The sequence below is a fragment of the Odontesthes bonariensis genome, chromosome 23 (assembly GCF_027942865.1).
Source record: "Odontesthes bonariensis isolate fOdoBon6 chromosome 23, fOdoBon6.hap1, whole genome shotgun sequence".
Taxonomy (NCBI): domain Eukaryota; kingdom Metazoa; phylum Chordata; class Actinopteri; order Atheriniformes; family Atherinopsidae; genus Odontesthes; species Odontesthes bonariensis.
The window spans coordinates 13,747,137-13,763,775 of record NC_134528.1 but is presented as its reverse complement, the minus strand read 5'-3'; the positions used below and the strand labels follow the sequence as shown (position 1 = coordinate 13,763,775).

At 41.4% G+C, this 16,639-nt stretch overlaps 1 protein-coding gene across 1 annotated transcript; it reads left to right on the top strand.

Annotated features, from left to right (window-relative positions):
• Positions 1-145: 145 nt before the first annotated feature.
• On the top strand, positions 146-16,620 carry LOC142373679 (zinc finger CCHC domain-containing protein 24-like). Its single transcript, XM_075457041.1, has 4 exons — positions 146-571; positions 1,745-1,945; positions 13,384-13,548; positions 15,388-16,620. The coding sequence occupies exons 1-4, from the start codon at positions 374-376 to the stop codon at positions 15,499-15,501; spliced, it is 678 nt and encodes a 225-aa protein (XP_075313156.1). The 5' UTR covers positions 146-373; the 3' UTR covers positions 15,502-16,620.
• The last annotated feature ends 19 nt before the right edge of the window (positions 16,621-16,639 follow it).

Sequence of the window (16,639 nt, the reverse complement as noted above, 5' to 3'; positions counted from 1 at the left end):
ATTGTACACTGTGGGCTCCTCCGATGATTTGTGGATTCCATGGCTGTATGTACAGTGCATATGTATAAGTGTTAGCAGAGATGCAAACCATGTGGGACCTCCTATTTGCTGTGACGCAAACCAGAGTCCTGTCCGGAGAGCAGCTTCGGGGATCCAACTCTCAGTCTGGCTTTGGTTCCTCAAGTTTCCTCCCTGCACCCCCTTGTTTCTACTGTCCCTGTTTGAGGGGTCCCGCCGGAGCTCCCCAGGTGAACACACAAGGAGTCCACGCAGTCAACCGGAGCAGAGGGATGACACAAAGAAGTTGGGTGATCCAGAAAACCCTGCGGTTCTGACGGTGCTGTTCCGAGAGGCGCAGTCCACCAGAGACAATATGATGTCTGCTATAGAGACTGGCGTATACCAACCTGCACAGCTGCTCAGCTGGGTCTATATGTCTTTACAAGACACACAGGGAAGTGCTTTCGATGGCTTCAAAATCGACTCGGACACTTCTCAGGACGTGAGAAAGCGCAGCGCAGCGGATCTGAGCTCCAACTATCTCAACAACTTCTTCCATCTGAACAGTGAGGTAGCATGAATGAGATGCTGCGCCATCACAACATGTTATTGATTAACACTTTGCACGACAGTCTTGCAGCTTCCACTTCCCATTGTTGGACAAAACTTTTATCTACAGATTAATCTTTTCGCTGCGCATCCTTATTCCTAACCCACCTCCCCTTTTTTCCCCCCCTCTCTCAGCTATTTTTGCTACTCGTACAGTAAACCTCACCTGCATGCCTTCACTGGGTCGCAGTGTGGTGGGTGATCCGTATATGAATATGTGTTTTGTATCCTGGTACAGTGCCCGAGTGTGTTCAAACTTCTTCTGGTGTCAGTGAGCAGCTGGAGGAGGAACGGCAGGTTGAGAAAGACCTCTCACAAGGTTTTAGAAATATTAGAGCTCACCCTGACTGGCCTCTGCATGGTCAGATGTGGAACTCATTGGAGATTGTTGCTTAATTGGATGCTGACCCTCTGACCCTTCTTGTTTACTCATTTTGAAACACTTGAAATTGAAATTTTCAAATGTAATTTTACACAGGGGATGCTGTATGTAAAGGCTACTGTCTGTGAAGACAGAGTAAACTGACAATTGGTTGTCTGTGATGCCTTCAGAGTAAACAGACAGCGCCTGCAGCCTGGTCTTCGTGTTTTCCTCACGGTGCCATAGCACCCGTCTCCTCCAGAAGCACAATGATGCTGATTATGTCTTGCCAGCGGGACCAGTTGGAGGAATGCATGACAAAGACATTTTGTTCTGAGGAGGAAATGGACACCATTAGTTCACACAGTAAACACAGTAGAGAGCGCACATCTGCAGAAAGCAAATAACGCCGGCTGTACTGTCAGAGCGACAAACAGGGGAATCAATCAGGGTGATGGACTGACGAGTCATGTGAGGTGTCGGGTCTCGACAGTAACGTTCTGTGTTTTGTGAAATGAGAGACACTTCTGTGCAGAGCTTAAAATAATAGTTAACAAATCGATTAGTTGAAGGAAAAAAATGTTCTTAAGCAAAAACACTAGACATTTGCTACTCTTCAGGTATTTCTTAGTTTCAATCATTTTGAAAAGTGCATCGCTAAATGATTGTTCAACAACTAATGAAAAAAATAATCAGTAGCTTGAGCTCTGCTTTACATAATTGTGGTTTCAATACCAGTTATTTATCTACTTTGTGAATTATTTTCTCTTACAGGCCTTGAACAACAATTTCTACAAAAGGTCCTCACCCTATGGGTCTCTCAACAATATTGTGGATGGCCTGAGCTCTCTGGCGGACCATTTCTCAGACCTCTCCCTGTCTCCAGAGACACGCAAACCCAGCAAGAGGCCACCGCCCAACTATCTGTGCCACCTTTGCTTCAACAAAGGACACTACATCAAAGACTGCCCTCAGGTGAGCCAGACGGTGATGCTGCACATCAGTCGGAAGCAGATCCGCAAAAGCCTAAACTGAAACAGCTGTGCAGAGTGTGGGCCATTTGAGCTGTTTGTCAAATACTTGAAAGAGATTTGTAGAATGCATAAAGGGCTGTACGGTAAAGAGAAATAAGTCAAGAGTAAATGCTGACATATTTCACATATTTATAATCGAAACTAAAATTAAATCCACATGCCTCCTCACTCTTGTAGGTGCCCACCCCTGATTTTGAATTTAAACTCCAAATTCCGATGTCGGAATATGATGTTTGCATGATTTCCTCAGTGTGAAATAGATTCCTCAGCACATATTTGAATTAGATGTACCACAGCAGGCTGGTAATGAGCAGCAGATGCCAGATTTGATCTCAGAGTTGGCCTTAATGAAAGATGATAGGTTTCTGTGTGGGGCTAGGCACAACCTCCACTCCAAACATGAAAGAAATATTACCACTGCTTTATGTGCAGCTGTGGGTCCTCATTGATCATGTTCAGAAGGAAATGCCTGACATTTGTTAGGTGTAATTGAAGTAATCAAACAGCTGGTGGACATGATTTGTCCAGGAAGCAAAACAATTTTTTATTCAAATAGCTGATAAACCAGGTCAGCTATTTGAAAAAGGCCATAAGGTAAATTTCCTTTGAGCTTTTTTGGTTCTTTAATGTAAAAGATGCGACATTGTCATATTAACATATGAGTTAACATATAAACATATTTAGCTGTGGTTGTAATAGAAGATTTGTTGGCTACAATGTGTAAGGAAATTGTAGCCAACATTGTAAATCTGGATGGTATATATGTAGCAGGAACTGGCAGACTGTTAACTAGTTGTAGGTAAAGAAACAATCTGTCTCTGTTTTATGGCACACAACTTTGCCATAGTTGTTTTTACAATTTTTGAAGAGTTAAGCTAACAAAGCATCAGTAAAGAGCTTTAGAGATGCTGGTCGGGGCATTTTGTTACCTATGATCAGAGCCAGGGTAGCTGTTTCCAGCCTGTATGCCAAGTTAACAAACTGCTGGCTCCGGCTAGGCTACACGCTCTCTCGGCAGACCAGCAAAAAGCAAACTTTACAAGCCTTTCTTTTCACTTTCTTTTCAACAATGAGCAAAAATGTTGGTTTATTATACAGAACTCGAACCACAGTTTAGTTCCGTTCTCCTATGTTCTCTGAAAGTTCATCACTGACAGCAAGGAGATGATTGGTGCAGATCAGTATGGAACACGGGCCTTGTAGGAATGTAAGGAATTTGGAAAAAATATTCTGCATTGAGCCTATAGTTCCTAACACTTTCACATCTGTGCACACCTGGCAGTTTCACCGAAAACAATGTCTGACTTTAATTTGAAGAGTTTCAGAAATGAAGTGTTTGGATTGAAGTACCCTCAATCCAAATAATGCAACGAATCTCTGAACTACTCTTAAACCACACCACCAGCACACATACACAGATCAGATGAAACTGATCACCCCATTATGTCTTTGGTGCACCAATGTCACCAAAACATAGACTCAGAACTTGAATTTTTGGGTTTTCTGGCATTAAGACATCTGGCAGACTTTTAAAAAAAGTATTTTGAGGTTGTGTGAGTACGATCAGGTTTGTTCCAGCACATAATCAAACACTTTGTTTTGAACTACTGCACCAGAGTTGTCTCATCGCTGCTGATTGGACCACTTCGTAAGCCTTTCACTCTCTGTGAATTTGCCATTGTAGAATCATTAGTGATACTACAGGCTTAGCACCCCTTTCATTCAGAGGTGTCTTCATTTTTTTTTCTTGGAAAAGGGTTTCAAGCTAAACCAAACTGGATGGGGGGGCATAATTTTCAAGCCACTCCAGAGACGTTCTGCTGAGTGCAGGTCGTGAATCTGGGTGAGTTCATCCAGTACGTTCACACAGTTTCCTGAAGTCACTCTTGTATTTTCATGGTAGTATTCTTTGATTTGCCCCCGTCGCAGAAAAATGTCCAAATAGAGGAATGCTGTCCTCGCCATATTCGACTGTAGGGGTGGTATTAATGAGGTGATGTCCAATGCTTGGTTTCCTCCAGATATGCCGACAATCTGGACAGAGACTGACTTGTGAGTAGGGATGGCAAGACCAGATGTTGTTCCTTAGAGGAGCACAGTGGGAAAGATGGAAACAGAAAATTATAAAGAAAATCTTGAGGAAAAGCCTTTTCCTTGGTACTAAGAATATATAACGCTGGCACATTTGTTTAGAGCGCAAAACCAGCGGACACTCTATAGTTTTCAGAAGTGAAATTAATTTGAATTGGACAGCTATGGGTAGCCAGTGGCATTCGATGAAGAAGGGAGTTACATGTGCCCTTTTGGGTTGGTCAACCAATGCTTTTTGAACCATGTGTAGAGGCTTTACTGTGCTTGTTGGAAACCCCTCTAGAAGAACAGTGCAGTAGTCAAGGCAAGCGGGAAATAACATGACCTATACCAGTAGTTGGTAAGCATACTCAGTCGGATCTAGGAAGCCCGATGTTGGCTCTAAACCTCTTCCATTTCAGAACAATGAAGGCTGTTGTGCTTTTGGGAACTTAAAATCCTGCCGGAATGATCTTGTATCCTTCCTCAGATCTGTGCCTTGTCTGAATCCTGCCTCGGAGCTCTATGGACTACTCTTTTGACCTCCATTCACTCTGTATGGAGGTCTGGCACCATCAACTGCCAGAACTTATATAGATAATGTGTATCTTTTTGATTATTTCCCATAAAATTCAGTTAGACGCAGCTAGACCTCAGTAAGGAGGATTGGGTTTGTCAGTTTTTTATCTATTCATCTTAAAATGTACGTGGGCCGATGAGAAAAATTTTTTATTAAATTAATTTGTCTGAAACACAACAAATGTGGAAAACTTGGAAAGGCCTGAAAGCTCTCTGTCAGCACTACAATCTTACATCTTGACAGAGTAGACAATCAGTGCATCAGCTGTGAAAGCTCGTAAAGTTTTGGCTCAATGGTGTACTCTCAATAGCCTTTAGGTTGCGTCTCTTTGATGTCTGTGCTGACCAAAAAGCGCACAGAAAATGGTGTGTACCACCTATAATCAAATTCTTTGATACAAAGGCAAAAGTAGTTTTTATGAACTGATTTAACACATTTTATTTGCACGAATGCACTTTGGTTTTGTTGCAGACGTTCATGACTAAGTGGTTTTCAGTAAAATTATCAGTAAGATGGGAAAGGAGCCATGCAGGAGTGTAGGGCCTTTAACAGCCTTTTTTTTTTTTTTTTTTTTTAGAGGAATGTGTTCAGTGTCAACCCTGAAAGTTATCCTCTTTGATGGAGACACATATGATACTTCAGTGGGAGCCTGAGGTGGTAAAAAATGATTAAAAAGTAGAAGTGTAAGTCCATACATTTGAGTTGCAGTTCTTCTTAAAGACATGAGAAACACTGTCTACTCAGCATGTCAGCGGTCAACAGCGCACACTGCAGAGTTGGGTACTGGCTTCAGGAGGAGGTTAAGACATCAGAGGATGATTTTTTAAATTTTTTTTTTGCAGCCGCACCCTTCAGAATGTGCAAAATGTGGAAACCATTTATGTGTCTGGCTCTCTGCCCACTCTTGCTCTGCTTTCGAAAGATGATGTCAGATTTTATCATGTGTTGTTAATATTTCAGACCCAAAGTGGGGATTGTGGAGCTGTCGTCATGACAAAAAGGTCTCTTCAGTTTAACGTTCTTCTGAAGTTGTCACTAAAGAACAATCTACTTTTTGTTCTTGTTGGTTGGAATCTGAGGCATTTCATGGCTCGAGACAGCTAACGTACATACTTTGGTATTAATTGAATTGCTAAGCTGACAGTCTTGCTTCCTTTGCAAAATGTTGATTTTAAGATTGTTACAAATAACCTTATGTGTGTAAGTTAAACACCTTTCACTCCCTCAACCTCGGGCCACAACATTTTAATGACACTTTACCAATTAAGTAGCTGAACCTGGTTACTGTAAAAAGTAGAGCCAAGCAACAAAGTGCTGACAGTGGATGGGTGTATGGTGGGAAGGGCTTGGAATGAATAAGGAGCGCATTGTTTCTGGAGAGGGGCTGTGGAACCAAAGGTCAGGAAGTCAGGCTGTATTGTTCGCACAGCTCTTCATGGTTGGAGTAATCTCCGTCTCTCTGCCTGTGTAGAGAAGCGACCGTCAGACTCACATTTAAAAAAAACCAAAGAGTCAGCTGTCTAAAGACGACAGCATCCACAATGTGTTTTTGGAAACAGTGAGTTGTACAGGAAGTGGGCGTATGTCTGTACAGTTACAGTTTAATCAGTTTTGAATGGAGAGGAAAAGCCTGCTTCAATAATCACAGGGGGACTTTTGATAATTGCAGGGAATCACAGAATGCCTTGATTTATATTTGGTATTTAAGGGTAAACAAAGATATTTTTAGCTTTAAGTTGCTTAAAGATCCAGTTTGACAAGAATTAACTGCAAATATGAATCCCAATGAATTACCCCCTTTTTTAAGCTGGGCATGTACAACTATCGTAATCACAATTAAATGCAAAATGCCTGCTCTAGAGCCAGTGTTTAGCCTGTAGCCACATGGTAAACATGGCAGGGTAACAAGTAGTGGGACCCATGGTGATTTTGGAGCCTATCCCAGCTGTCATTGGGCAATAGGCGGGGTACACCCAACCATCCACATTCACACTCACTCCTAGGGTCAATTTAGAGTTACCAATTAACCTAACATGCATGTTTTTGGGCAGAAGCTGGGAGAACTCATCACAGAAAGGGAGAACTCAACGCAGAACTCAATATAGAAAGGCCCCAGCTGGGGCTGAGGCAACGGTGCTAACCACCACACCACCTGCAGCCCCACTTGATTCTACTCTGATGAAATTATGTTATATTGATATTAAATTTCCAACAAAGTTTTGCCATAGATAAATTCAGTCTATGTCGCTTATCATTAAATGACAAGTTTGACATTTAACCAATAAATAATTGAGCAATTTGGCAATTTGTACAGACAATCTGTACAAACAAAAATAGAAAAATAAATCAGCTTTCTCAGGCCTATTTCAATGTGCTTTGAATGCAATTTGAAGCAGTCCACGATGGCAGAATAAAAACAACCAGTAAGAGCCAGGAGGAGTATTTGTTGAATCAATCATTGCCACTACTACAGATATCGTGGTTACTGGTCTGTAAGCTGGGTTCTTGGTTTTCATGTATATGTGTGCATACTGATTGGATATTGAAGTTATACAGGCCTTGTTGCTGTGTAGCCCTAAACTGGTTTTAAAACAGTCTCCTCTGAAGGGAGGGGTTTTGATGGAAGAGCTGAAGCACAGCAGAGAGGAAGGGACATGCAAGTTGTATTCCTCCAAATTTTCAATTTACCATGTCAGAGTTTCCCAAAATATCAATCTTTGAATATAACATTCTGCTGTATCCAGCACTACAAGAATGTGTTTTTTAACAGACCAAAAAACAGAATAAATCAAATTCCTGCAGTTGTTCTTTTAATGGATGGCGAAACATTTTGAAAACTGTCCTTAGTTCTTGTTGAGACGACTGATTCTTATACAAGTCCAATCTGTCTACAAGCCCCTCTAAAGTTCACTAATATCCATTTAATCTCTGGTCTAAACCCAGTTTTAAACTTTGACCCTGCCATTTGGCCCTCTCCCTCTGTTTGGCAGGCATAAGGTACCCCCTTTAGGGGTTCAAGGAGTAGGAGTCATCTAGCCATGAAGGGGTAGATGATTAGTAGTCTTTGATCCCCAAAATTAAAGGGAGCACCAAATACACTGCAAAATGGAGGGTTAGGGCCAAGAGGAGGATTTGAGACTGGGCCTACATAAAAGAAAGGTCTTAAATCTACATTCTTTCTAATGGTCAGCAGCAACATCACTGCTTGCTGCAAGAAGTCAGATTAAATAAAAGTCCTTCAGAAAAATATAGACATTTTCAACCATGCAACCATTTTCCCAGCATTTGCCATGAAGCAAACACGGAAGTGTCTCTTAAGTGGAAATTGCAATTTTTGAACTGCACAATGTACCTCCATTCAGGTGGAACAATGTAGTTCACAGGCAAGCTTGGAACTGGGCAATCCCACACAACACTGACTGATTACTGTTGCTTTGGTCCTTTTGTTTTACTTCTGATAGCTGTCTTATCTGCTCGCAATATGCCGTCTGTTGCTTTTGGCTGAAGCATCTGCCGAGGAAGACAAGCAAGATAGAGGAAACCCTGGAATGTGGGGTAGATAGACTCCCTTTGATAAACAGCGTCTGTCATCTGCTCAAAGCTAATAAACTTATAGGAAAATGCTTCAGAGCTCTGCCTTTATGTGGTTGCATGTTTTAAATGTGACATCACTTTTCTGGAGGATTTTACATTGCAGTTTTTCCAGTTTCAACTACAACTGACACATTGGCCTTTTCATTACCAAATATACTTGCATCCTATCTTTTCTTTTTCTATGGTAGCTACAAACCTATCCACCTACTTTCCATACCCCGTGTTTCCAGCTGAAGTTGGTCATTTTTTGCAGTTGGGTTTCTTGTTTGCCTGCCAGACCACCTGCCCCTGCCATTTGCTCATTGTGAAACATAACACTGGTTTACAGCTGTATATGTCATCAACATGAGTAGAGCTCAGACTTTATACTAAGCAGCATGCATATTGGCAGCTTATTTTCCCCCAATAAAAGCAGTTCTGTGTGAGAAATAGATGCTGAGAAGTATAATGTACGTGAATGTGTGTGTGTGGGGGGGGGGGCGCGGTTATTCTGTGTGTTTAAAGGGGCGGCGTGCTCTAAACATTGGGCGTGATGGATGGAAAATCGGGAGAGCTGTCTGAGAAAATACAAAACCAATCATCTGCCCTTTGACCTCCTGTCGTTTGTATCTAATCGCATCTGTTTTTGACTAATCCAGTCAGGATTCCAAATATGCAGTATTTGTAGGAAAAGCTTCGTGCTATATGTGCATGAAGTGATCACTGAACATACTGATGTTTCTGTAAGTGGAGTAATTGGCCCTGTTTTTAAAAAGGTGAAGCACCATTGGGTGAGACAAAATTTAGCTCCCGCTGGCCAGCCAGCATCTCGCTTCCTTGAATCATTGCATTGGGTTTGTGCTTATCAGTGTGGTGAGGATGGTAAAAAAAAAGTTTAATCTACATTTAAACCTGTGTTGAAGATGGAACTACTGAGTTTAGCGCTAAGGGAGCAGGTGTGCGTGACCAAGACAATGACAATTTCGAGCTACACTGCGTCTGTTAAAGTGATACTTTAGATAACTTTGTAGATGTTCTCGAGCAGATTTATTGATATTTTTCAACACTGAGCTGTCAGTGGAAAGAATGAGATGTTAACAATATCTTCTCCATAAGTGCAAAAACAGCCCTTTTAGTCACTTTAGTGTAAAGCTATTTACACTCTAATCTTATTTGGTCACTTTTACAACTGGAAGGAGGCTCACTGAAGTAGAATCCGGTCCAAGCTGATATTTCCCAAATAGCTTATTTTGTTTGACAAACACTTGAGAGATGCAAAGATATTCATTAGACAACTATTTAAACAGAGGACAGCAGAAAATGTTTGCATTTGCATTGGAAAGACCATAATCAGTGAATGTTTGGCATTCATACTGCATAAATAACTTGAATCTTTAATTCCTGCCAATTAAATATGTACTCATTTGACTTCAGTTGGTAGAAGAAACAATTGCTTCTGGAGATTTCACCAAATTATAAAAGCTTCATCCACACGTAGCCGGGTATCTGCTAAAACGAATATATTTTTCTACGTTTGGACCTGTCATCCACATGAAAACGCATAAAAACGCATCGTAAACGAATGTTTTTAAAAACTCCGGGCAAAGTGAAGATTTTTGAAAACTCCGTTTATGCAGCTGCGTGTAGACACCGGAGTTTTGCGTTTTCGAACGTCACAATATGCGCCAAAACAACAACAAATCTGCTTTAAAGTCTAAAGTGCGACCTTTGTTTACTGAAGAAGCATGGATGTCTTGAGAACTGTGGTGGTTATTATTGTGCAGGCGCTGTTTACTGCCTTGATTTTACACGCCCAAGTCGTACTCCCAGAGGAATGGCGTGACAATTTCGCATGTCCCGGTGTCCTCACTCCTGTCGCTGTCGGAATTATTACGTCCTCATATCGAGGGGCAGTCCACTGTCATGCGATCACCTGTCGTGCTCAAAAAAATTGCGTGCACACTTTAGCCTATTTAGCTGACGAGGGCAGATTGCGCAAAACAGCAAATGCATTTGGGTTGTCAAGACAGGTGAAAACGCAGATGTTCGGTTATGTGTGGAAGGTGTTTTTTTTCGAAAACGAGGTAATGTGAATACAAATTATTTTATAAACGGAGGGGGGGGGGGGGAAACATTCGGTTTTAAAAATACCCGGCTACGTGTGTAGGCTACGTCTAAACTCAAAACCCATCCGTTTAACTGTGCTTACCTACAGTGATTGCTCCGTTCTGTGTATTTTTAATATGGTAAGCTGTTTTAATTCCTGCGTTTTATCTAACATCTTGTTTGTACAGTGTCCTTGACTGTTTTGAAAGGAGCTTTCAATAATTTGTATTATTAACATTATTACCTGCCCCCCATTTTTCTGAGTCTGGTGTAGATCGGATGTTTGTATTGATTAGTTTTAATGAATACCATGTTCTCTCTCATTTAATTTCATGCTCAATACGTGTGTATAGTTGCGTTTCTTTAGTTGCACTGGCACCGACTGATTGATTTTTCGAGACAGTGAAAGTGGTGATATGATAACCACAGTTTTTGCTTCGTTTTTTAGACAAGACATGAGTTGCGGGAGCGCAGAATTCTTGGTGAACATTTCTATCCGGAGTCCGTTTCAGCCGGTCGGACATTTTTTGAGTTGCAGAGCTAAGCTTCAACTTTAGCCTGCCCGCGACCAGGCTAGTTCAGCAGCACAAATTACCATGGTTACTCAGCGGGCATTCAAATAAGCCACCTTTATGGAACGGAACTCTCGCTAAATTTAGCCAGAAGTAGCAAACGAGGTAATGTGGATACAAATTATTTTATAAACGGAGGGGGGGAACATTCGGTTTTAAAAATACCCGGCTACGTGTGTACATAAGTCACTTGAAGTGGGATTAAGTCTTTAAAACATCGGAGACATCCTGCAGTGGATTCCAGTCCAGGCCTTAATGTGTTGTTTTGCTTTGGTAACAGCTGGTGGGGGTCTGATACAAATTAAACTCTGTGAGGGAGAGTTAGCGCAGGGGTTTTGTTAGTGTGGAGTAATTGACCAAATGGTATCCAGTGGTCTTGTGCTCGCTCGTCAGGTTGAATGTCTCATGGGGGTATAGGAGTGGGGTGAGAGGGAGGAGGAGGGGGTAGGATTTGGAGTACTCCATTGTTTATCCTGATGGTTTCCAGATGATGGCAGCCACCTCCTGGGCCTCTCTCAACAGGGTACAATGATCTTTGCCGAGCTTATTTTAGCTCTGTCCACTCTGAGGCTGATTAAGGGGCACAATACAAGTTATGGTTGACGGAATAAATATGTTCCAGTATACATAATGAAGGAATTTGACATCAATTAATCCTAAATCTGTTTTTTTTGGTTTTACTCTCAGGCTGCAGAAATCTTCGATTAAACTCGAAGATTCTGCTTTGGGTTTTTCTGTTTGACGAAGATAATTGAGTCACATGTGAACTGTAGTCATAAAACAACCTCCAACTTTTTTTCCACTGTGTGATGGTCCAAGCCTGACGCAGCCTTTTCGTGGATGCTGCTTTTGTACCCAAACATAATTACAATAACCTGCTCACATCACCTGCTGACATCACCTGTGAATTGACAGGTTTTTTTTTTTTCAGTTTCATCATCCTCAAATTGCCCATAACCCAACTTTGTTTTCAGAATATTGTAACAAGTGTAATGAAGTTGGCGGGGAAAAAAAATCGGACATCTTGGATTCATAATGGGCTCAGTGTTGAATGCTCATCCATAGCCACTAAAGCCCAGTAACCAGATAAAAAATGTTTCTCTTATTTGGTTTCGAGGAAAATTAAAGAGAAGTATTTTCAGTGGGATAGTGTCTTCATAATATGATCATATTTTAATACTGATTCAAAAGTAACGCAACATGACTGTTATAATATATCGTTGTAAAATTGTTTTTATTTTGGATGTGTGCAGATGATGTAATGCCCTGTAATGTTTGATTTTGCAATGGCGTGTGAAGTACACAGATAGCTTGGCAGTGGATTTGTACATTTTTCCGCCTTCACTCAATCCATTCTTCTCTCTGTAAGTCATTTAACTGTTAGGTCAAAAGTGGGATGTATACTATGTGGTCTGTCAGTGACATCTTTGATGCGACCAGTGGAAACTCTGGAGTGTGCCATGCCCTCTGATGCCCTGTGGGCTCCAGGCTGTAGGTTGAGTTTGTTTAGCTTGTCCTGAAGAGTGAAAGCTGTTTCCTCCCTCAGGAAAGTGATGATCTGTCCTCTCTCCATGTAGACGCCCGAGAATGTGTGGGTTGCTATCAAAAGTGACCTCCCATAGTGCCTCATGGTGGCTGAATGATGCAAACACAGGCTTGGAAATGCTTCAAACTGGCCGTGTTAAAAAAAAGTTGTTGTTTTGAGAATTATTCAAACGATCTGGGATAAATTTTGAACATGACCTATGCTTTGAAATCAAAACAATACCGGTCTTAATTTGAACTTTTCCTACTTTTCAGCAAAGGTGCCTCTCACTTAAAAAAAGTGAGGGGGGGGGGGGTTCAGGGGTTTTGTCATGTTGCAGAAGTGCAGAGTTCATCTGGGTTTTATTTCCTGCCTTCTCCAATCTGTGCATTCTGATTGGTGAGTTGGGGGCAGCTGGGAGGGATGACTGAGAGCCTGAGGTATTTGTCCTACAGCAGTGTGGCCTCTCCCATTGGTCCCCTCTACAGACTGAGGCCTCCTTCATGCCCCCCTGGGAACACAGCTGGAGGGAGGGAGCTCATGTCCAACAAATAAATTGTGCCTAATAGTATATTACAACTTCTTTGGAATGACTTTAAATTTCTACACCCTTCCTTTACAACTAGTTCAGATACAACTAATTCCTATGGGAAATGTAAGGCTCATTCAACACTATAAAGCTTAGCCATCAAAGCAAATAATCATCCAATTCCACAGACAAAACTCAACTTTCTGGACCCCCAACAGGGCTGCTATCACTTCCCATTGCAATCACATAAATCTTTGAGTTGGCTTCCTTCCAAAGAAACTAAACATGTCCGTCAAGTCTTCTCCTAAAGGTGGTGAGAGGCAAAAGCCATAATGTTTGCAGAGCTGTTAAGGCTTACATGCCACAGTTGGGCTGCACACGAGGACAATAATCCAGAAAGTGTGTGCTTCAAATTCTTTTGCAGGCTCGACCCAAAGGTGAAGGCCTGACCCCGTATCAGGGAAAGAAGAGGTGCTTCGGTGAATATAAGTGCCCTAAATGCAAGAGGAAGTGGATGAGCGGGAACTCCTGGGCCAACATGGGACAAGAATGTATCAAGTGCCACATCAATGTTTACCCTCACAAGCAGGTAACTGTACATCTGAGCAGAGGGCATCAGGAAACAGGCTTCAGATCCTGTTCATGTGAACTCTATGGAGGGTTAAACGGGCCCGTCGCACTGTTTTAAGCTGACCCGTGCAGTCCAAACCCTCACAGGAAGACACTGCTTCACTGCCCTCAACGTGCCAGTAAAGTAATACATGCGCTGTGGTCACATGCTGTCACAATATATTTCCTCGTAGCATGACCGTTGAGGCAAAAAGCTGCTTTAAGTCTGTGTAGCAGCAGAACAGGCGCTGTTGCTGGAAAAGGTGTCCTCATCCCTTTCTTTTAGGAGCAAGTGTTTGGTTTCTTGGCAGTTTAGTCCATGTTCAGAACGTTTTAGTCTTGAGGACTAAGATGAAGTTCTGCTTATACACAAATACAAGGTAGGATGATGACAGTTAGCTTAGAGGGAGTAAAGACATGAGTTAGTTCATCTAAAATGTGGATTAAATATAGAGCTTTATGTTGGCTAAATTTATTTTTCTGGTCTTCTCATGAAACTAATAAAACCACCAGGATCAGGGTCTATTTTTTTGTTTGTTTAAATTCACCCATATTGCCATGATCACCTAGCCTGGCTGACGCGTCCACAATCTCGATGAGATGGTGGTCTGGGAACTAGGTGTGCATTTTCTCGTATTTGAGGCGTGGTTTACGAATGCCTGGAGCCGTTTATTGGGCGCTACGAATGTCTATCAAATGACGTCAGGTTCTTCCCATGCTGCTTTGCGCGCGATTAATAGCCAATTGTATCACTTATACCAGATGACGACAGAAATTCGACGAGGAAGAAGAAAAAAAAGTAAAATAAAAGTAAACTTGCGCTCTAAGCTACTTAAATTAACAACAAAGTATGCCTATATGCTATATTCTACATGAATTTTTATGTTGTAGAGTTGTGAATTTATTTTATCAATGGAGAAATTGAGCAGCCTTGCTTTGTTGTCTACAGTAGTAGATCAACCCTCATCTTACATTGAAGCTCCCAGCTCCCTGAAGTGACGTCGACGCAGCTTTAGCAGCAGAGAAGCTATTAGGCTTGTGTTGATAATAATAAACTCCTGGACTATGTACAAACTTCCAAATGCATCGTTTTGTGAGTACAGACCATATTTGTACTACTGTAGAAGTTTGGTGTCATGACATGTGATTTTAGTGTGGTAATTTTGGAGATACTGCCAGGGTCCGTTAGCGCTTGTACGAAGCTATTCGGGATAACTCTGTAACTCAGCTGGTGTTCAGCCAATATCAAAAAAACTGCGGGTGGGCTACTTGGCTGGATGTCACGGTTCAAATGACCCCAGGGTGAATCTACTCCGAAACACTTTCTAAGGCTGCATTGAACGGTAACGTTGTGTCCGCTGTCATGTTGGATTAACACTCTACAAGCTTCGGTGTAGCGCATGGACGTCGTCATCGGCTTGCTGCCGCCGCCCCCCCCCCCGTTCTGTGATTGGTTCCCAAACTCTGGCAAAAATAAGGGCGGTGGTTTCCAGGCTGACTTTGCAGTGAGAATGAAATCGAGCGCAAAGCAGCATGGGATTTCCCAGGCTAATGATCACCCATATCGGATAAAAATTTTTTGTTCATTTCAGGATTCAAAACAACATTGTACATTTCAAGCAAAATGGACTTATTAACCAAGTGTCCATTAACATGTTCTTCGCACTACCAGGAATATCATTCTGCTGGGAAAACACATGTTAAAAAGACAATTATTCAAGTGTAAAATTTCATTTCCACAGGTCACCAATGGCCTTAAACATAACTACTGTGGAGAGAAACCGTGACGCTGTGGAATAATCCGCTTTCTTTGTTCCAGAGACCTCTGGAGAAACCGGACGGCTTGGATGTGTCTGACCAGAGCAAAGAGCATCCGCAACACCTGTGTGAAAAATGCAAAGTCCTCGGCTACTACTGCCGTCGCGTGCAGTAACACCTTCTGCTTGCCTGACATACTCCTTCAAAGTTTGATAAAAAACAAAAAAGGGATGGCGATACCGAAGTCTCTACAAAAAAGACTTGCTAATGAATGATTATAGTACTGCCACACATCTAATGGTTTATGTTGATGATTTATCCTCTGACACTGTGACTCTTGGTAGAAGAGGCTCCGTCTCTGCAGTATCTCTTAAAGGAGACGAGTGCTTCTGAATTCGCTGGGTTCTTTTAAGACAGTCTTGTTATCTCTGTGTGAATATTCCTTTAAAATCTTAACTATGAACCATGAATCCTGCCAACTGTGAATGAAGAAATTTTGTCTCCGTGTCCGTCTTCACTCCAACATGTCGGAACAAAAATTCTCAGACGAAGATTATCTATTACTTGTTATTTGTATATTTTTTAGAAATAACTTATATAATTTTTTTTGTATAAAATATTCAAGCCTTCACTAAGACAGTGATGCAGTATTAATGTGTGTCTGCAATCATATCTGTATTATTAGCACTAATGGGTATATCATTTCTGAATATATTTTGAAGCCGTACCGTTTGGTTGAATATTACATTTTGGAAAGGATTATCTTAGCCAACTAACATTTATTTTATTTTTATAAACTATGTGCTACAACTGGTTTTGAACACACCTGGCAGGTAGTTCATGATGAGAACACTTCAAATATGAGGTAGAAATCTTTTCTTTACTAACAAAGGTAATTGTAACAACTATATCTTGGCTAAAAAACACTCACCAAAGGGCTTTTTTGTGGAATATCTTATCAATAAAATATAAGATAAAAAAATCCGAAAGCTCATATAGGTTTAAGAGAAGACTGCGTGTGCTTGTCGCCTCCCGGGATATATTTTCCCTGTGGCTTTGGTAATAAATGAATATGGGACAGAATTACCCTTTTGACTTCTGCTTAAAATGCTGTGAAACATTTTATGTGCCTTAATGGGAGTAACGCGATTATTCTTGCATTAAAATGTTTTTTTTTTTTTTTTTTTAAACATGTTTAATGTGTTTCTGATTATGTCTCAAATTATATTGTACTTGCATACAAGCCTGCTTTTTTGTTTTAAAATGCATCTATAGATAAAGGACTCGGTTAGTGTCCTTGGAGGCCTGGCTGG